General features: G+C 39.2%; 1 protein-coding gene across 1 annotated transcript in view; it reads right to left on the minus strand.

Moving 5' to 3' along the window:
- Positions 1–22,156, minus strand: part of LOC149786798 (tubby-related protein 4-like) — a 341,424-nt gene that overhangs the window by 81,365 nt on the left and 237,903 nt on the right. Inside the window, exons 8-9 of the mRNA XM_089977301.1 lie at positions 21,789–21,931; positions 12,502–12,729 (exon numbers count right to left, since the gene is read on the minus strand). Of these exons, the coding sequence (XP_089833427.1) occupies positions 12,502–12,729; positions 21,789–21,931 (371 nt within the window). The remainder of the gene's footprint in view (positions 1–12,501; positions 12,730–21,788; positions 21,932–22,156) is intronic.

The raw sequence follows: 22,156 nt of genomic DNA on the forward strand, positions 1-22,156 counted from the left end.
TAGAAGATATTTCATACAGATAAAATTTATTGTCAAAGTGGTCAACGAAAACGACGATGACACGTGGATTATCCGTGATAAAAATGATCCTATCCTTGACATTAAAAGGAAAACTATTTTGTTGAGCAATAATTCTAGACCAGGAATGTTGACGGGGGTTGATATACCGTATTACGCCAGATCGTATCCAGTAACTGCAGTCGTTTACGGAATATATCCGATAAAGAAACCAAGTGTAGATAAACTCACGCCAATGAAAACATCAGTGGTGTTAAATTGTGTAGCTGAGCGAGTAATGGAACATTTTAAAAACGCAGCACGTGGAAATGGTCTAACTGAGATCAGAAAAAATAAAATAACAACATGGGCTAATCGAGTCAAAGATGTAGGGGCGTCAATTAAGGATGTTGCCGCGCTAGAAAAATTATTAAGATTTCCTATAACGGTATTATCGCTAACAGGCGAGGAATTGTATAAATCGAAATACAACCGTAGTGGAGCTTCAATAACAATTATTGATCATAACAGCCACGCCTGGACGGAATCAGTTAAAATATTTCCACGCGATCGTGTTATAAGGTATTATTCCGCGGGTATGTTTGATTGTATTTATCAAATGAGTAAAACCGATCCGGTATCGGTATGGTTGTTTAGAAGTTCTGAAGTTGGTGATTATGACCAGTTCGTGACCCCGAACGGAGAAATATATAGAACTGTGGAGTTACAAAATGAAATGAAAGCGCTCACAGAAAAATATTCAACTGAGCAAGTTGATCAATTACTAACTAATTGTTTTACTGTTCCAAGTGTTGCCGCACATATAGCACGACAAAAAAATAATTGGAAACCAACCATGAAGAGTTTTCTCGAGAATGTTCAGCAGAGTTGCATCGAATACGGACACGGCGGTTTATGGAATAGTGTATTTGTTAGTGATAATATGGTATCGGTGGATATGATTGCGTGCTATCCAGGAAGTTTTCTTGGCCGTGGTGAATGCGCTGAATACTTTGCGCGGTTTGGACATCCCACAAATTTAATGACAAGAGTAGCTATTAACGGACCTTTACCTGATTTTGACCTGACTGGATTTGCTCGCGTGGAATCGTTCGAATTTGCAACACGGTTACATCCTATTAATTATGCTTGGTTTGGCAGACATTTCCACGAAAAGAAGTGGGTGCCGTTTCCGTTGTTGCGGTTTATGGTTGATAAAGGAATATTAAAATCTATTACTGTTAGTACGGGGATTATTTGTTACTCAAAACAAACCTCAGTTTGGTTACCAACTGCGGACACGTCCGAGGAAGAGCGCAACTGTAAAGATCTCGGCCGAAGATTGATAGGTAAATTTACTCAAGGCGGAGCATATGATCATAAACGACATCACAGTCGATTAATTATGGATGAGGAAGAATTAAATTTCATTATCGCTGATACTACTGCGAAAGATACATTCTGCTCCCGCGAGGACATAATAATCCCGGACGGAAAACGATTAGGAACAGTTGTTAGTTATATAGACGGTGATTCAGCTCAGTATACTCATTTGAGATCCTCTATGCTGGCTTATGTTTCTATAAATTTACTGTCGATGGTGAATAGAGTTCCCTTCGTGGCAAGAGTTGCGACAGATTCGTTTTATATTCACGAAGACGATTTGACTGTGTTAGATTTGCCAACATCTAATGGTCAATGGGGAACATGGCGAGTAAAAAAAGAAGAATTACACTCGTACTGCGCATCAGCTGATGTCGAAATTAAAGATGAATATCGGAAATCAACAGGGATGTCATGGACACCTTCATCGGGACCTTCTGTGCACGATCCAATTGCTAGACACAGAACAGTTTATTTGAACGGACCTGGAGGCTGTGGTAAGACAACTCGTGCAATCGAACTATTCCGCGGTTCTGATTTGATCGTGCTAACACCAACACACAGACTTGCCAGAGAAATGATACAACGGGGGGTAAAGGCCTGCACTTATCACGGCTTTTTCAAATACAGCGGCGGTACATGGACTCCTACGCGAATGGGAACGAAGTATATCCCGGAGAAAATCATCTGGGATGAAATAGACACTGTCCCGTTGGATACATTACAACGGTTCCTGACGTGGTTGTTAACGAAAAATACCGCAGTTGTGATGTGCGGCGATCATGGTCAACCACCACCATTTGTCGGCGAATCTCCCCACGAGTGGTTACGAGGGTTTGTTGATTATTACGAGGAAATGCGTGATGACATCAGAGCGCTTGATGACACATTAAAGGAGTTTAAAAAACTAATTAGGCTACAAACCAATAAAGTCCAATGTGAAATAATGCGTGAAATAATTCCAGAGACTTCATTTGATAACTTTTTAACGGCGTGGAAACCAGATGATTTAATTGTTGCAAGTAGAAAATCAGTCAGAGATACACTTCAGCGGCGACTATTTCAGTTACAGCGGCAGAAATTTCCAACGCGGGAAGTGCCGTTATGTTATAGACCAGATGATACACGATTGCAGAATACTGATGTTGATATTCCCGGAAAACCAGAGAAACAAAATTTAGTATTGAATGATATAGTAACAGTTAACGTCGATGCGGTCGAAGATGCATTAGCAATAAATAAATCACCGTGGACACTAGGATATGCTATGACGATTCATTCAGCACAAGGATTAACTATTTCTGATACAACTGTTTGGATCGTTGATGACCGCATCGAATGGTCAAATTTAGTTTATTTAGCCGTGTCCAGAGTAAGAAAGATGGCTCAGTTACGAAGAATTGCATTAGATACGTCAACGAAGTCAGCCGTTGTTGAGTTAACGCAAAAAGATCAAATAAGAAAAAAATTAGACAGTTACCGACAAAGCGACAAGAAAAATAATAGAGAGTTTAACCTGGATATCAACGCTGTGTTGTCGTTACGTGAGCGTCAGAATAATCACTGTGCGAGTTGTAATTGTTTATTGCTGTGGCAGTATCCGAAAAACGACCCAAGACAATTTACCGTGGATAGAATAGACAGCAATCTCGGTCATACGCGTGAAAATGTAATGTTGACCTGTCTTGAGTGTAATCGACGCAGAGGTGTTGCTGCAGTTATTTAAGTGATCGAGGTGGTAATTGTGTATCCGTGGGGATCACCTGAAGTTGCTCGCGTGTGAACCCACGCTGAGGAGCAGTTGAATCTAATCTGTAGATTGCGTTTCTCCCAGTTGATCTGGTTATGCTAGATATCTTGTGTGTGGTAACACTCCATATAGGATCAGTTGCCCTTTTTTTTCCTCCTTCGAGTTCGCCGGGTTCGTATAAATACCTAACGGTGACATTACCCAGCAACGGGGACGCTAGCGTCGTTGGCTGCGTTGAAACATGTCCGTGAATCACTTTAGTGATCGGGGGTATATATTTTTTTGTGATTGCATTTACAGGTTTCATGTTTGTTGTTCTGGTAATTTCATTATTCAGTGCGTGGATCACGTTTGGCAGTCTTGCAACCCATTCACGAGATCGTGTATCGTAAATGAATTCCCTCGCGTACTGGTATCCGAATAATCTCTCAGCGAGTGTTCTATTAAATCGCTCAACAATTGCCTGATCCCGATGAATTTCAGTATGTCCTCGTCGTATGGTAACGTTATGCTGCTTTGTCAGTGATGACACCGCGCCCTGAAATTCTTTACCAGGATCAACTTGTAATAATCGTGGCCAGTTTAGAGGTCCTCGTTGATAAATTCGCGAAAACGCAGAGGCAACTTCGGACGCTGTTTTAGTCGCTAACGGTTCTGCTTCTTTGTATCTACTGGCAACATCAACTACTGTTAGCGCGTATTTGTATATTTTTCTGCGGACAGTATCATGAGGCAGGAATAGTATGTCAGCCTGATGAACTTCATTGGGGACGCTAACATCAAAATGTGCAAAGTTGATTTGTTTCGGCGGTGGTAAGTAGATTTGCCATATTGCTTGTTTTGACAGCCATTTTTTGGCAACCTCGCGTGTTACTGATGCCGCGTTGGCGAGTTTATTAATTGCTGAGTTACCTCTCCAATATCCGATTGGGGAATAATAAATCGCTTGCATGGAAACACTAGCGTTGGAAGTCCTTGGACTTGTCTGCATCGTTATTAATTATCCAGCGCCTAATGCTAATTTAGATTTCATCGCTGATCTTATTAACCAATTAGCGAGTGACTCCTTAAATGATTTATTTTTTATGGCGCTTAGTGCATGAATTAATTTCACATCCGCGATATGCCTGTCTTGCAGATCTTTACTTCGATAAGCAACATCATGCATGTGACACGCTGCGTCGATAGCGTTTATCGGATACTCTCCCGGTTTTGGTTTAGACTGTTCATCAAGTCTGATATCTAGTCGTGTCCCTGGACCGCAGTAATTGTATCCTGGGAGATGCTTTTCTCCGGGATATTTAGCCCAAGGGGTACCTGGAAGTCGTCCGAGGGTTGCTGCGATGTCACCTCCGCTGACTTTGTTAGGCTTTTTTTTTGAAATCTAAATTTTTTTGTGCCACATTGCGCACACATACCTGAAGTTGCTTGTCTGTTATTTTTTGTTGTAATGGTTGTTATGTCGTTTGTAGGGGTTCGTGCCTTACACTTCACACAATATAGATCCATAATTATTATTCCTTATATACAAATGGAGATCACTGATTTTTCTGCGACGCGAAGGAAAGAACCAGTCAAGCATAATTCGGTGTTGCCAAATTCTATCAGAATGATTATCATTGGGCCGTCAGGATCGGGTAAAACGCAGTTGTTGCTGAACCTGATTATGAAGTGGATGAAGTGGGATAAGCTGTATTTGGTAGCACCATCTGTAGACGATCAGCGATGCTATAATGTTATAAAAGATTTTAATGAGAGTGCAAAAGCGCTGAGTGACGAGGATGTAGTTGAATTTATCACTGATATCGAAGAAGCTCCCAGCGTTGAGGACCTCGACGGGGAAAAAAATAACCTAGTAGTGTATGATGATGTGATGCTGGACAAGCAAAAAAATCCTGCAAGAATATTTTCCCGGGGTCGTCATAAAAACACCGATGTCATTTATGTTACTCAACGTTACACACAAATACCAAAAGTAATCAGGGATAACTGTAATCTTCTTGCGATATTCAATGGAGTTGATGTTCATACGCTGAGAAATATTCATCAAACCTGGTGTGGTGGCGATATGGATTTAAATAAATTTAAAAATTTCTTTAGTCGCGCTCAAAGAACCCCGCACGGATTTGTAACAATAAATTTACACGACCCGCGGACACGATACCGCGTCGGCCTTGATACATTGTATGGTTAACGTGAGAAACTCGAAGAGAGCAGCCCCGGGGGCGACAACAAGTTGAGGGGGGGGGGTCGCGTTTTTTTGTCTCGTTGCTGTTGTAGGATTAGCTTTTTTTTAAGGCTTATTTTATCATTTGGCGGTCTCTAGACCTTTGTAGGATTCGCCCTCCCTGCTGCTTGGGGTCCAGAGGAATGCTGAGCATGACATTTGGCACCAGTTTGGATGCAGGAGCTGCTGGAAGGAAGTCATAGTCGACCCACAGCCACCTTAGGGGCTCCACTCCGGATTTTCTGTCTGGGTTTACTCCCGTACCCTTTCCTTCTCCTGAAGATATCCACAAGGCAGTGGAGCCATAATCCAATGGATGGGACTTGGTGGGTTTTGAATCAGAGTTTCCTTCTCCTAGATGAACTGCCTGACAAGGCTAACGAGCTTAATCTGCCCAGGTTTGGAGTCAGAGTTTCCCTTCTCTTAGACTGGATGCCTGCCAAGGCTAACGAGCCCAGTCTGCTCACCCAGTTATACCGCCGGGCACTCGGTCACGCCACACAGCAGGCTCTATTAAAACAGGGGGCCCCGCGTGAAGGTGCTGCTGTGGACACAATAGTGTAGGACAGGCCATATGCAAGTAACCTCCTGCCCCACAGAGCGAGACAGTGGTCCTGTGATGATCACTACACCTGGGAAGGAGAGGCTATGATAGACGCTTCACTTTCCTTTGGCAAGCGGGATGTCAGGCCCAGGCCATGCACACCCCCCATTTTAATTATATACTTTACAAGTAACTATCAATATTCAGAAAATTTTATAAAATCTCTATAAGTAACTGAAAAGCAAAAGAAACTGCTTAATTTTTAACCTTTTAAATACAAAGTTCATCTTAAATTATAAATTGAATTAAACTTTGATTATGGCCCCCAGATGGTTGAGTGGTCAAAGGTCACTTTGATTATGGTCAAAGGTCACTTTGATTATGGCCCCCAGATGGTTGATTGGTCGAATTACACTTTGATTATGGCCCCCAGATGGTTGAGTGGTTAAAGGTCACTTTGATTATGGCCCCCTGATGGTTGAGTGGTCAAAGGTCACTTTGATTATGGCCCACAGATGGTTGAGTGGTCAAAGGTGCTCACATTAACAGCTGACTGACACATCTCACTTCTTTCCACTTGGATTCAAGCCTTGGCTCGGCCAATGTGGTTATGTTAGAAAGATGCCAGTAGCTTCCCATCAGTTGGTGGCTCTTCCTGGGTTTTTCTCTGGTTCTTCCTTTACCAAATATACTGGCTGCCATACATAGCCTATCATGTGCTGAAAAATGGCATTACACTGACCAAAAAAAACCATTTTAATTGGCTCATATGCAAATGAATATGGTTTTAAGAATGAAGAGAAATTCCAGCCTTAATCTGAGAGTATAGTGATATGGAATTCTTGAAAATTAAAATCCTGTCTTATATTATGCACTATTTGCTGAATATATGTAAAAAGTAAGAGTCCCTTGATGGGACTGACACTCTTCTGGCTGGAAAGAATTTTCAGGAATTACTATTTGTTAAAATGCTGAGTGCTGAAACCATATGATATGTCTGAGCAACAATAAGAATTTCAAAGTAGCTGCTTTGGCAGCCATATTGGATATAAGAATTGGACCATTTTTGTTTAGTACAAACTGGTTGTCTCTTGGTGAAAATCCTTGAACAGATTTTCAAGATGGCTGCAGTGATGGCTGGTGTTGAATGTCATATTAGTACCATTTTTATTTAAGACTGAATGAGCAAGATATGAAATCTTTTGGTTAAAAAACAACAACATGTCAATATGACCATCCATCTAGTAAAATGTAGCAATGAGTAGATTTTCAAAACGGCCACCATGGCAGCAATACTAAAGGTCAGACTTCCCAAAAAAATTAATTTAAAAGAAACTGGATATCACAAGAAGTCTTTAACATGGCTGCTATGGTGGCTATATTGATGTCATAACAGCATCATTTTTGTTAAAGCTGAAAAAGACATAAAGATTTCTTTTGCTGAAAAAAGATATCAAGATTTTCAGTTCAGAAAGAGTAGCAATGACAAAATTTTCATGATGGATGCCATGGTAGCTTTCTGGATGACTGATGAGCACTAGTTCCATTTAGGACCAATCAGAGATTATAAGAAGTCTGATGGTGAAAATCCAATGTCAATACACCGCTCCCTTGATAACTCGCGCCCGGATAACTCGCGATCCCGCTTATAACGCGGTGTCCGTCTTGGCTCCCGATTTTTTCCAGAGAAAATGTATTTAAAATATCTTTAAAATATGCTGAACATGAAAAAATTATGATAAGAATTGATAAATTAAACCTTGATACATTGCTCGTTTTATCATCGAAAATGGTGATTAATGCCCGTAAAAATATAATCCATATTTTGACATTTGCAAGTTCTAAAGAAGAATTAATTTCAGAGATCTCGAAAATGCTTAATTACGCGTATTTGGACGCCAATGTTTGATCTGGGACACAGAAAATCACTGAGGCGGGAGTCCCCCGTACGCATGTAATAGGTGCGCGTGAAAATTCAAAGATTTGCCGGTCCTGTTTCAGCCACCTGCTTTGTGGGAAAATGTGTTGATCAGTTAACTGTGCTGATATTTACAATGACAGAATTCAGTGACTGAAAGACTCTTTGATGTACTGTTTTATAAGAGTACATTAAAAAAAAAAAAAAGAACATGATGCAACAGCTAGGCGGCTAGTTCAAAGGCTTTGACTAGTGGCCGAGTGAGAAAATGTACTGATATTTAGTGATTGACTTCAGAGGCAGAAAGACCCAGTTTTAAAATCCTAGCGAGACCTCTGTTTAAAGATATCATATATTATGTAAGTTTTTATGATAAATAGTTGTCAGTATACTGTAAATAAACAGTCTGGTGAAATAGCGATCAATAAAAACTTCTGGTAAATGCTAACAGGTGGCAAGAGAGAATGAAATAAACACCAAATAAACGTCTTCCTGTGTGAAAGTCATGTTTTAATCCTTTAATTCCGATTCAGTGTAAACATTATAATCACAACATATTCTGTTCATTGAAAACATGAAAAGAGTCAATCGACCGTCACATCGAAACCCGTGAGTACTTCTGTGAGAACCTAATTACATGTACATGCCAGCTTTGTTTTGATCAACAACTTGGGGAAGTGTTTGTTGCATAAAAAAAAAAATCGATTACAAGAGACCTTGGGTGCTGGATTAAGGGTCTTGGCGCTGCCTTTGACGTAAAGCAAAACAGTAACAGAGACAACGACGATGATAGTGACTTCGAATGTTTCAGTGAAACTGATGTCATTAATGCTGAGGCTGTTTGGGAGAAATTCGTACAGACTCATGGTCCTGAGATGGGCGTTTCTCTTGATGATATGGATGAGTGGATTTGTGCTGACAATGATTGCCCCACAACCGAATACATGTCAGATGAAACTATAATTATTTCTATAGCGAACAAATTTGCAGCAGAAGACGATTCTAACTGGAGTAACACAAGTGTTGAAAGTGATGCAGACGCAGATGTTGCACACCCCACCCCTCTGCACAGAAAGCAATCAAATATTTTGATATTGCCATAAGGTGGCTGGAGACCCAAAATGTTGACTACGTAATGCTCATGCAGTTGAGAAATCTGAGGGATTTCGCTCGGCGGCAGAGAAACCAAGGAGTAACACACACAAAAAAAAAAACTGATTTTTTCAAAAAGTGAATTGATATTTGTCAAGCGTGGCACAAACGGCAAGTATTAACTTGTTCTAATTTACGTTGTTTTAAATTTGTAGACCAATTAAATACGTCTGTACTAATTAACCCTTGTTTTTTTTGTATTCCATTTTACTTCTATCACATTCAAAAATATTTATCTATCTATCGTTCGATCCACACTGTTTCTCGAAAAGAGTCGATCTTTTGTATATAAAAAACGTCTAATTTGGATCAAACAATAAAACTAGAATATATACAATTCAACATAAAAATTAGTGACGTAGTACACAATGTGTGAAGTGGTACACATGTTAAGCAAACGGAAACCACGTGGAATAATGTTTTCGATGATCGCCTCAATATGCTGTAATTTATCCTGAAATTAATGTTGTCCTATGAGGAAATAATAAAGTACACCATTATGAAGAGATATTTATTAACATTTAATCTCAGAACGATTATAAAGTGAGCATTCAACAGTATAATCTGCCTACCCGTCCCTTATTTCTCCGTTATGACCATCCTATTTGGAACAGCAGTGATAACAACATTTTCAACATGGCTGCCATACTGGATGACAGATCAGTACCATCTTTGTTTAGGACCTACCAGAAATCATAATAAGTCTATAGTGAAAACCCTATGTTGTTATGACCAGGACAAGTCTATAGTGAAAATCCTATGTTCTTATGACCAGGACAAGTCTATAGTGAAAACCCTATGATGTTATGACCAGGACAAATCTATAGTGAAAATCGTATGTTCTTATGACCAGGACAAGTTTATAGTGAAAACCCTATGATGTTATGACCAGGACAAGTTTATAGTGAAAACCCTATGTTCTTATGACCAGGGCAAGTCTAGAGTGAAATCCCTATGTTGTTATGACCAGGACAAGTCTATAGTGAAAACCCTATGTTGTTATGATCAGGACAAGTTTATAGTGAAAACCCTATGTTCTTATGACCAGGACAAGTACCAACAACATGATTTTCATGATGCACACTCCAGTGACCATCATGGTTGTCTTTTAGAACCAACTAGACCTTGGTATGAATGCTGTGTCAAGCTTCATGGCAGCTACAAGGTGCAGTGATAAAAAAAATTATGCAAATGGACAGCAGGCATTCCCATGAGATTTTTGATCTATGACCCATACAGTTAAGAGTTAAACTCTCGATAAACGAAATTAAGAACACTGATTGGCTGATAAAAAAATCCAGATTTGTCATGAAAATGTCATATTTAACTTACCAGATATTTCATATTGTAGGTTTGTAAGCTATGACATGAAAACTGCAAAATGTGCATAAAATCATTTAAAATGAAATATATTTTTTATGCAAATATTAGATAACACTTTTCAGCTGCAACAATTTTGTCGGAGGAGCTAGAGAAGAAAGTGAATATTTTAAGAACATCATAGACTCACATCATCACAAGGGAAATTGATTAAAATTCCTTTTAAAAATAAAATAGTATTTAGTTTGTCCAGCAAATGGCTTTGTTACATAATTTAGTAGTAAGAATTTTTATTGTAGTAGTGAGATCATACTGAGCACATTTAATGAGTAATCAATTAGTATACAGCAAGCTCCAGGATGAGTCTTAATTGCTTAGTATCATCTCAAACTCCATTTTATTGACATGTCAATTGATCGTAATCCTCATAATTCTATTCAGTGCAGTTGCCACTTTTTGCTCTCAGCAGCCAACATTAAAAGCTATATAACTTGAACTATATCACCTTGGAGGCAAAGCAACTTTTGTTCTTAATAAGATATATAACTGCAACACTATAACCCCATCCAAATTGATGGTGGTGCAAATAGTGGTTTTCATTGCCTGTTATATGATACAAACATTTGTTTGAAATGTTTGCTTTACCGTATATATGGGACACTGCACCATGATTACTTTTTTCAGTAAGTATTTGTTCTACAGCTGGCATATATTGGGCCTTCAATAAATATCTTTATATCATTATATAAAATTTTCTTCCAGTGTTGTTGACTGCATGTTTTATGGTTTTTCCAGTTTTTGTATCAACATCAGCATCCACGTGCACATCAGTAACATTAGTCCAATACTGAAAGACCCTTATGACCCAATATGTCAAAGTTTGTCAATTTTAGCTCAGCATGTTTTAAAGTTGTGTAAATGTTTTTTCTACTTTTAGTAATGGCAGCCAAATGTAATGGTGGCATTGAAACATGCAAAAATCTGAAAGGTGTTCGTGCTGGAAAACTTCTGTCAGATTTGCTCAAATCCTGTTACAAGGATATTTAGAAGTTAGCGACAGTTTTTTTTTCTATTTTTAGTAACATCAGTCATATTTGATGGCAGACTGGCATCATTTGTACAAATCTAAAATCTATTCATTCCAGAATGCATCTGTAGATCAAAGTCAACTAAAAACAATTCCATTTCTTATAACAGTGGCTATATTTAGATCAGCTCCGTCTGTACCAACAATTTTAAAGCCTTCTAAGATTCTTTCTATCAAATTTGGTCAAATTCTGTTTAGTAGTTTTGTCAAATATTTCAATGGTTGTTTCTCTTTTTTATTTAAAATAATGGCAGCCATATATGAAGGAGTCTTAACATCACTTGTACGAACCTGAAAGCTATTAAGGCCTGAATGCTTTTAGTCAAATTTGGTCAAATTCTGTGTGATGGGTTTTTGTAGTCAAGACCATGGCATGTTTGATGAAAGACTGGCCAGAACTTGAAAGCCATTTATGCCAAATTGTTTACTGTCAAAGTAAACAATTCTGTTGAGCATTATTTAAGAAAATCATTGAAGGTTTGTCTAATTTTGCCATATCTGACGGCAGAATGGCATAATTTGTAAAATTTTGTTACATTCTATTAAGTCATATTTTGCAAGAAGACTTTTAAAGTTTTTATTTCTATTCTTTAGCAAAAAAAGCCATATCTGATTCTTCATCAGTATCATTTGTGCAGTCCATCATTCCAAGATCCTTTCTGTGAAATTTGGTCAAATTCTATTGGTGCTTGAATTGAAGTTGTTTAATAAATTTAGTACCATCAGAAGGAAAGGTGCAAATGCAATGTCTGAACTGAACATCCCACTGCTGCTAACCGAATAGACCCAGTTCTGCCATCATATAATAAGACAACAAGATCTGTGGTGAATTTCATTATCACTGGTGAAAATGAGGCTTAAGGGAAGATAACCCCCAAATTAAACGATGGATGAAAAAACTGAATCACAGCAAGGATAGAAAGTAGAAAACCTATATTGTGTGAAAGCAGGCCTGAAAAACAAGGAATGAACCTATATTTAGTTAGAAGGCCTTAAGGGAAATTTATATTGCACCAGAAAGAAGGCCTGAAGGGAAATTACTGTTATTGCATCAGTAAGAAGGTCTGAAGGGAAATTACTGTTATTGCATCAAAAAGAAGGCCTGAAGAGAAAGTAAACCTACCTTGATTGTAGGTGAGAACAAAGCCTGAATGCCATGCCTGAGCTTGGCTGGGACTGGCAGATGGTACACACTATGCAACGTCTTAACTGCCTGCTGGATCCTACGCTGACAAAGGTACTGTAGATGAGGCACCTGCTTGTTGACCCAGGCCACAAAGAGATGATGTCCTGCGGCTATAAACAAACGTCTGTCGTTGTGGCCCCAGCAGAGTGCTGTGAGTGGCTTTCCCTTCAAAAGAACAAGATTATTATAAATAGAACATTATATGCCTACAACATGTTCAATTAATCCTCTACGCAGGCACTAAATTTAATATTCTGAAAGCATTATTTCTTAGAATTTTATTATAACTGTGACCACTATCCTTTCCACCCCATAATATATTTCTTTATCATCCTAAGTGGAAAATATCCACAAAGTTTGGTCATGGTTTATGTGTGTGATTTGGATTTTTAGCAGCTTTAACATATCGCTATGATGAAAGATCATGTCCCACCTGGTCACATTATCCAGATATCAACCAGTCCTAACACTAACCTCTTAATGCTGACAGCTAAGCATGGCAGCTGTTATTTCAATTTTTATAAGCCTTTGGTATGACACAGCCAGGGTTTGAACCCATGACCTCCTGCATCCGTGGTGGATGCTCTAACCACTTAGACCACCGGAGCAGTCAGTTTGTTCATAGAAGGTTCTCTGGAGAAAAAGCTATTCTGCAAGATCCAATACTCTTTGAGGTACAATTACACCTCTCCCTCAATAACTTGCGCACAATGGGGTCCACAAACACTGACTGCACTATAAGCGAGGGCACGAGTTACTGAGAGACCTCCAAAAATTGAGAGAAAAAAATCCGCTTAAACATTAAGAAAACTGCAAGGGGGATTGTTAGAGGACTGGGCTGTTCAATGACTGAATCTTCGTTTTACAATCACTTCGATAATATTTGTTAATAACATGCTTTTTCTAATGAAATTGTTCATTATTCTGTATAATAACAGTTATTTTCCAAATATCCAACATGTGAAAGATCATTCCAACTGGTTTGAACAACCATCACGTGTACGTGAAAACACCTGTGTATTATGTCACTGCTTTTTGTTTTGTTGATAAGTCTGGTTATTAGATTAGTATTTAATAGTATCCTGCCAAACCGGGAGTCTACAGAGCAGGGAACTAGACTAACTGTTGATACGTCACCAAAGAAGATTCCTTTTTTTCTCAAAAACTAGTGACATTTATTTCATGAGACTATTGTCTACATTGAAACTCAATATTTGATTTGTTCAATTAGTACATTATTGATATCGTGATTTCATTGGAAATAACAGTGAAGCTTATTCTTATCATCCTTGAGGATATCTCTAATTGCCAGTTCAGGAATTCTCTAAAACTCGCTTGCCCACAATGGTCCGTATCTGTGAAACCAAGCTCTTTATTTAACAAAGTATCTTAGCTTGGTTGCCTTGCTATCTTTGATCACAGTTAAGAATGAGTTGGTTAATTTAAGGTAGTTTATGTTACATACACAATAATATTTTTAACAGTGTTCGATTAATCCATGAAGTGAGTTCACCCAACATATGATCAAGACCGCTAGATTTTAAATTTGTAGGATTTGCATGCCTTTTAACTTTTCCTGTAATCCACCGCCTTCATTTGATTCAAAAGACATAATCAACGTGATAATACAAAGGAAGCCAGCTTTTAATTCAGTGTAATACTACAACAAATACTTTTGCAATTCAGTTATCAAAACACGGTCGGCACTTAATTAGGTTCTCAGAGAAACACTTGCAGACATAGCTGTTACGGTAGATTGACACATTTTGTGTTTAAATACATATTGCATTTATGATGATTACACTTAACAGGAACTAAAAGATAGAAATAAAACACAAATTTCACTTAACAAAAATTATTTAATTGGTATTTAAGTTTTAATGTACTGCCAACACTAGGCATAAGTGACATTTACATTGATCAAAATTTCTTTGAATACTTTTAATTACGGTGTACTAAGAATGTCATTTGGAAAGAAATGTAACCACTTATAGACTTCTTATTAAAAGTTGATAATTTCACAATTCTGATTAAAATCTTGATGTCCTATCTAACGTTTTTGACTATAAAATGAGCTATATATGAGCATTTCAGTTACAAATATTGATCACGATTTTCTTCAGGTTATAATAAACAGGGATCATTTTTTTGTATTTTCTGGTTTAAAAGAAATAGGATCCATGCCTGATTCCATGTTATAAGTGAGATCACGAGTTATCAGTGTGCAAGTTATCAAGGGAGTGGTGTACCTTGTGCTTTTAACCTTTTATATCAAAACCAATATGGTATCTCCTATATCTTAAGTGCAAGCCTTCCTAATACTAAGGTCATTGTACACAACCTGGAACCTACATTATTATGAAAAATCAATTTTTCTTCTTTAAGTCATTGTGACCTTTACCTTTTTACCTTTTGACCCCAATCAACAGGCTTCTTAACCAACATGCAAGTCAATGACTAATTTTGGTGAAGATACATGATTGATAACTTAAATAAAAAACTGTTTAAATAACCATTTATCTCTTTCAATCATAGTGACCTTGACATTTAACCTTGTGACTCCAAAATCAAGAGGCTTTCTTTTTAATCCCATGTGCAAGGAAAGTTTGGTCCAGGTCTAATGTTATTGTACAGAAACCATTGTTCTTCTTTCAGTCACCATGATCTTGATCCTAATTTTTTAAAATACTAATGACTTTCCTTAGTTCAAAACAAGCTATTTACAAAGTCTTGTAGTGGTAGATGGTTGAGAACCCTAGTTATTGTGCAGAAAGAAACAAAAGCACATAACTGGAAAATACTGTATAATAATACACTCTGCCTTTGGTGGGTATATGTCAAACAAGTGCTTTAACTTTTAATGGAAAAAAGTGAATCTAAAGTTAAACTAGGTTTTCTTGATATTATTTCCAAACCTAGCTTAGTTTAGATCCATGCAGTCCTTTAAAAGTCAACAAATATCAAGAATCATTTGAAGAGATCTATACTTTACTGAGCAAAAAGAATTTCCAGAAATTCAGGATAGGACCATTTCATCAAATCAGCACCATTTTCATTCAGAATCAACCAGCCATGCTTAGATATCTTTTGGTGATATTCAGGTTGTGTAGTAATAGCAAGCTTTTCAAGATGGCTACTGTGGTGGCCATATTGGGTGTCCAAGCAACAACATTTTTATTTAGGATCAACTTGACCATGGTGTGTGTTTGTATGCACATGTGTATGCGTGCGTGTGTGTGTGTATATATATAAAGTTTCAAGGCAATCCTGTAAGTAGTTTATGAGGAGTAGTGATTTTTTTTTAATTTTGGTAATGGAAGGATGGACATCGGATAATGGACAATAGACAACAGACCATCCCATAAGCTCTGCTGGCTATAAACCAGAATGGTCTGCTGTCTATTGTCCATAATCCGATCCTAAAAATACAATTCATAATATGAGGAAAAACAGCGGTCATCACATAGCTAAATTTCAACTGAAATATATGTTAAAATTATATTTAATATCGGTCTTCAACACAGTAAGCCTCAAACCAAAACCGATATCATTCAAAAGCAAAAATTAAATTCTTGATTTAAGGGCAAATTTCTACAACAAGCCCAACATATTGCTGTAAGAAGCTTTTCCCTTCAAAAGAACTAAAAAGGTAATTCTAAATCAAACTGAGGCCACATATCTGCAAATGCTGCATCAGAAAGAAGGCCTGAAGAGAAAGTAAACCTATCTTGATTGACAGGACAAGATGACAATCACACTTTTCCATATAAAGTCTCAAATCAAATTTGGTTTCAGTGCATCGACTCTTTCAAAAGTTATTGAGCAAAGATTAAAATTTATGCCACATGCACTGGACATGAGTAATACAATATGCCTTCCCACAGAACAAAGTAAGGCCTCTAGATTTAAGTTACTCTAACACTCCCTATAAAATCAGCTTTGATTTTATGTTCAAGTTTCAACTGTCACACACTTGTAAGTTGAGTCCAACTGCAAAACTGCACAGACCCAGATCTGCCATTGTATAATGTGCTGGCAGATTAGAGTGTATGTAGTTTGTTAGGAGTAATCATTAAAACCAACAATGTACACCTTGTATCCCAGCACATTATGTAACCGTAGATGTGGATGGATGTAAAAAAGATATTTGTAAAAAAAAAAAAACTTTTCCAAAATATGTGTGGGTCCTGCCTTCAAACATTAATTTCCATTTGATAATGATATGGTCAAAACATTGACTGCAGTTTGGCAGTGTGCAAATTTTCTTAACTTTTGCTAGTTTTTTTTTTTTATAAAAAAAGGATAGCCAATTAAGGTTTGTTATTCACTATATTTATGAACAGTATAAATTTTTTGAATATGACATATTCAAAAAAAGAGATTTGTCTCCTACAAGCCTGGATAGACATGGCAATCATGAACCTGTCTGAGCTCATAGGATTAAACTGAAGTTTTGAGCCTCTCAAGTTTAGCATTATTTATTAAGTCTTTTGACTTGACCAACTTTGGTGGATATTGACTTGACCAAATTTTGTGGATATGTGGACTGAACAAGAATATCCATATTCCAAAACCAGCATAATTAGACCCTTCTTTTGAGTTATATCCATATTCCAAAACCAGCATTTTACAATTGTTTTGAGTTCTAGCCAAATTCCAATACCAGCACTTAGACCGCTGTTTTGAGTTCTATCCAAATTCCCAAACCAGCATTTAGACCCTTGTTTTGAGTTCTATCCAAATTACAACACCATCATTTAGACCGTTGTTCTGAGTTCTATCCAAATTCCAAAACCAGCATTTAGACCCTTGTTTTGAGTTCTATCCAAATTCCAAAACAAGCATTTAGACCCTTGTTTTGAGTTCTATCCAAATTTAAAAAACCAGCATTTAGACCCATGAGTTCTATCCAAAGGATGGTCCCAAGCCCGGCTGAAAAAGGACAAGGGTTGGGAGTAGGGCTAGCAACCCCACCCCATTAAAACAACTCTTGCTACGGAAACAACAAGGGAACAAACGACAACCGGCGCTGGAAGCGAAGCAGACCAGGCAACTGGCTCTATGACAGATGGAGAACAAAACCGCAAGGACATCCCAATCCCGATAGTGGAACTCCTGACGCCAAAAGCATGGATCAGAGTTGGATGCTGGAACGTGCGAACGCTCAACCAGACTGGAAAACTGGCACAAGCAGTGAGCGAGTTGAATCACTACAACTTGACCCTCATGGGTGTAACAGAAGTACAATGGACTGGTGCCGGTAAGCAGAAGTTGAACTCCGGAGAAGTCATCATCTGGTCCGGAAGGAAGGACAATGACCACCAGGAGGGGGTCGCTATCATTATCAACAAGAACAAGACCAATACCGTTCTACAGTGGAAGCCAGTGAACGAGCGCCTGCTTTACGTCATGATGAACTCTATGTACACCAAGCTGTCTGTTGTTGTGGCCTGTGCACCAATAGACGATGAAGAAGAAGAGGACAAAGACACCTTCTACAATGCTCTTCAAGCCGTTTTAGTGGATGTCCCTCGACATCACATGCTGTTGCTACTTGGCGACTTCAACGCTAGGGTCGGCTGCGACAATAAAGACAGAGAGAGGACCATGGGGCGCCATGGAGTAGGTGTGATGACCGACAATGGGGAAAGACCGGTCAACTTTTGTGAAGAGAATGACTTGGTCATAGGAGGGACCCTGTTCGAGCACAAGGACATCCTCAAGCTCACATGGACGTCACCAGATGGCAGAACTCAGAACCAGATCGACCACATCATCATCAATGGCCGATGGAAACACTCCCTGCACGATGTGCAAGTGATGCAGCATGCTGACATCGGCAGCAACCATAGTCTTCTGGTGGCCAAGGTGACTCTGAAGCTTAGGAAAGTTAGGATAGGGGTCTCCAGGAATCAGCGCTTCGATGTGGCCAAGCTGAAAGATCCAAAAGTGAAGGAAGAGTTTAGGCTGGCCCTAAGGAATAGGTTTAGTGTTCTAGAAGATGAGACAGTGCTGACCATCAACAATTTCAACAGAGTAATGAAGGAAGCAGGAGAAGTAGTTTTAGGTTATAGGAATAGTAAGAAGACAGAGTGGATATCAGGAGAGACGTGGACTCGCATAGACGAGAGAAGACAGATTAAGAAGAGACTTTTGGACTCCAAGTCACCAAGAGACTGAAAGAGAGAATTTCGAAGGAGTATAGAGGAAAAGACAAGGAGGTGAAGAAATCAGCAAGGAGAGATAGGAGAGAATACACAGAGAGACTGGCAAAGGAGGCAGAGGCAGCAGCAGAGCAGAAAGACATGAAGATGGTGTACCAGAACACCAAGAAGCTGAAGGGCGACTATGACCAACACCACGTCCTTCCAGTGAGAGATGAAGATGGAACTCATGTCACAGTGGATGAGGAGAAGCTGAACAGATGGAAGCAACACTTTGACTCCATACTGAATCGCCCAGACCCACCAGTACTCGCTGACATTCCTGAAGCAGAGGAGGACCTTGACATCAACTGCAATGACATCACTGTTGAGGAGGTCAAGCAGGCCATCCACAAGCTGAAGAATGGGAAGGCACGTGGCGATGATGGAGTATGTCCCGAGATGCTGAAGGCAGAAGACACAAAGACACAGCAGTTTCTTTGCCAGAGTCTCAAAAAGATCTGGGATAGTGAAGAAGCACCAAATGACTGGAAAACAGGAATCATCATCAAACTTCCCAAGAAAGGAGATCTGGGGAACTGCAACAACTGGCGAGGAATCACCTTACTATCCATCTCCAGTAAGATTTTCAGTCACATCATTCTACAATGCATCACAACAGCTGTGGACGGCATCCTATGCCAGGAACAGGCAGGCTTTAGGAAGGGCAAATCCTGCATCGACCACATCTTCGTTCTGAGACAGATCCTTGAGCAGTCCCATCAGTGGAATGGATCCCTTTATGTGGTCTTTGTGGACTTTGAGAAGGCCTTCGACAGCCTGCACCGAGCCTATCTGTGGAAGATCCTACGACACTATGGCATCCCCCAGAAACTTGTCAATGTCATCAGGCCCCTGTATGAGAACTTTGAGTGCAGAGTCATCCACAACAACCTATTCACTGAACCATTCAAGGTGGAAACCGGAGTGAAGCAAGGATGCATTTTCTCTCGCCGATCCTCTTCTCACTGGCCATTGACAGAATCATGCGCCGCACCACAGAGGGCAGGAGGCAAGGAATACAGTGGATGCTGACCTCAATGCTGGATGACCTGGATTATGCCAACGACATCGGGTTGCTGGCAAGCAGACACCAGGATATCCAACAGAAGACACAACAGTTGGTACAGACTGCAAGCACCATAGGTCTTCGAGTCAACATAGGGAAGACACAAGTCTTGAGGAAGAACAGTAGAGTGGGCGACCCAATCAACATCAATGACCAGCCTCTGCAAGAAGTAGACGAATTCACATACCTGGGCAGCAAGGTCGCCACAGATGGAGATTGCACAAGGGAAGTCACCACAAGAATCAGCAAGGTCAACCAGGCCTTCGCAATGCTGAAGCCCATCTGGAGGACAACAAACCTCAGCGCCCACACGAAGATCCGTATCTTCAAGAGCAATGTGCTGAGCATCCCTTTGTACAGGTCAGAGTGTTGGAAGACCACTGCTAACATAGAACGCAAGCTCAAAGTCTTCCAGACCAAGTGCCTGCAACGGATCATGAGGATCTTCTGGCCAAACATGATCTGGAACGAGGAACTCCGGCACAGAGCTGGCTCAAGCACCATCGCTGAGACCATTGCAACTCATCGATGGAGATGGCTCGGCCATGTCTGCAGAATGCCCCCTGACTCACTACTAAGGGTGGCAGTGAAATGGACTCCACAGGGGAAAAGGAACCGTGGCACACCCAAAGAGACCTGGCACAGAACCGTGGAGCGAGAACTCAAGACCAGAGGCCTCACCCTGCAGACCGCCCCCATAACAGCAGCCGACAGACCAAAATGGTGCTCCCTTGCTGTCGCCTCAAGCACCAGACGGCGCAGAGAGAATTGATTGATTGATTGATTTGTTCTATCCAAATTCCAAAACCAGCATTTAGACCCTTGAGTTCTATCCAAATTCCAAAACCAGCACTTGTACCGTAGTTTTCAGTTCTATACAAATTCCAAAACCAGCATTTAGACCCGTTTTCAGTTCGATCCAAATTCTAAAACCAGCATTTAAACCCTTGTTGTGAATTCATTTCTTGTCTTTTATTTAAATTTTGAAGTTTTTATATTTAGTTTTGGTTGGCTGTTTGTTAATTGGCTGGCATTTAATGACACATCAACACATCAAAAGTTATACTGTGTTGAGACAATTGTAGTAAAGTGTCTTGCCAGAGACAACTGAGGCAACTAACCATGTTTCGTCTGTGCAAGATTCAAACCAGCACACTACAAGTTACATGTCAAGCATACAAACCACTCAGACACCAATGCTCTTTCAAAGTGTATTCAATATGTGACAATAAAATCTTATAGATAAAATACTGTATATACAAGTCAGATCTAAGTCTGTGGTGTTTGCTGGAAGTAATCAGTGAACAAACAAATACATCCTCTGTCAGTGCATTATGATCACTTGCAAGTGAGTATATACGGTGTGACGTTTCACTGAATAAATTCAGTTTTATGTGAATATGATATGTGACAGCTATTAACACTTGTAACCATTTTTTTGGAGTCACTGGAGACATTGGTTATTCAAAGCTTTCCGTTACTGCCATATCCATCCATTTATTATGCTCACTCTATATTAAAAACACAGACGAAGATTTGCCATCCCATAATGTGCTGTCAGATTTGGAACCAAGCCATTCACTTGATCTCGCTATCAGAACTAGATGCACAAACCCAGATGTACTGATGCATTATGCAATGAGATCTGAATCTACCTATATCCTGTTCACAGTTGAGTTATACAGTTGTACCTTCTTTATGGATAAAAACAGTACCCCTTTAAGTCAAGCCAACGATGGCTGAATTTCATGGCATAGACTAACAATAAAATATTGGACAAGCAAGATAAAATAAGAAGACAGTTTGAAAATTACAATATCATAAAAGTGATGTCTTGTAGTTGTGGGGCGGTGTATACATGGGTAATGCACTTTTTAGTGTTTATACCTGTTCAGTCGGGGGCACTGGCAAATAGTCTTATACACAAAAGTTTGAAAATTACAATATCTTACCTGAGATGAAATAGTTTCCCAGTGAACAAGCTGCCCAGATTTAGAGTAAAAGTGAATTTCATTTCTGCATTGAAGATTTGGTAGCCTCGTGAATCCACCAACTGCCAAATATTCTCCGCAGTTGGACCAGTCCAACCGCAAACCTAAATTAAAGATAAATAATGAATACATACAGATATTAACATAAAAGCATTGAAAACATTGTTTCATTAAAAGACTTTAAGAATAAAGCTTCTGAAATTAAATGGCATAGTGGAGAGATCAGTAATTTAGTTTTCTAGAGATTGGTTACAAAGCACCATGACTGAAAGACAAAACAAGAGGTTAAAGTGGGACTGAGATGCTCACCTAACTGATATATGTCTTAA

This window comes from Sinohyriopsis cumingii, chromosome 12 (genome assembly GCF_028554795.1).
Source record: "Sinohyriopsis cumingii isolate HCF-2022 chromosome 12, ASM2855479v2, whole genome shotgun sequence".
Lineage (NCBI taxonomy): Eukaryota > Metazoa > Mollusca > Bivalvia > Unionida > Unionidae > Sinohyriopsis > Sinohyriopsis cumingii.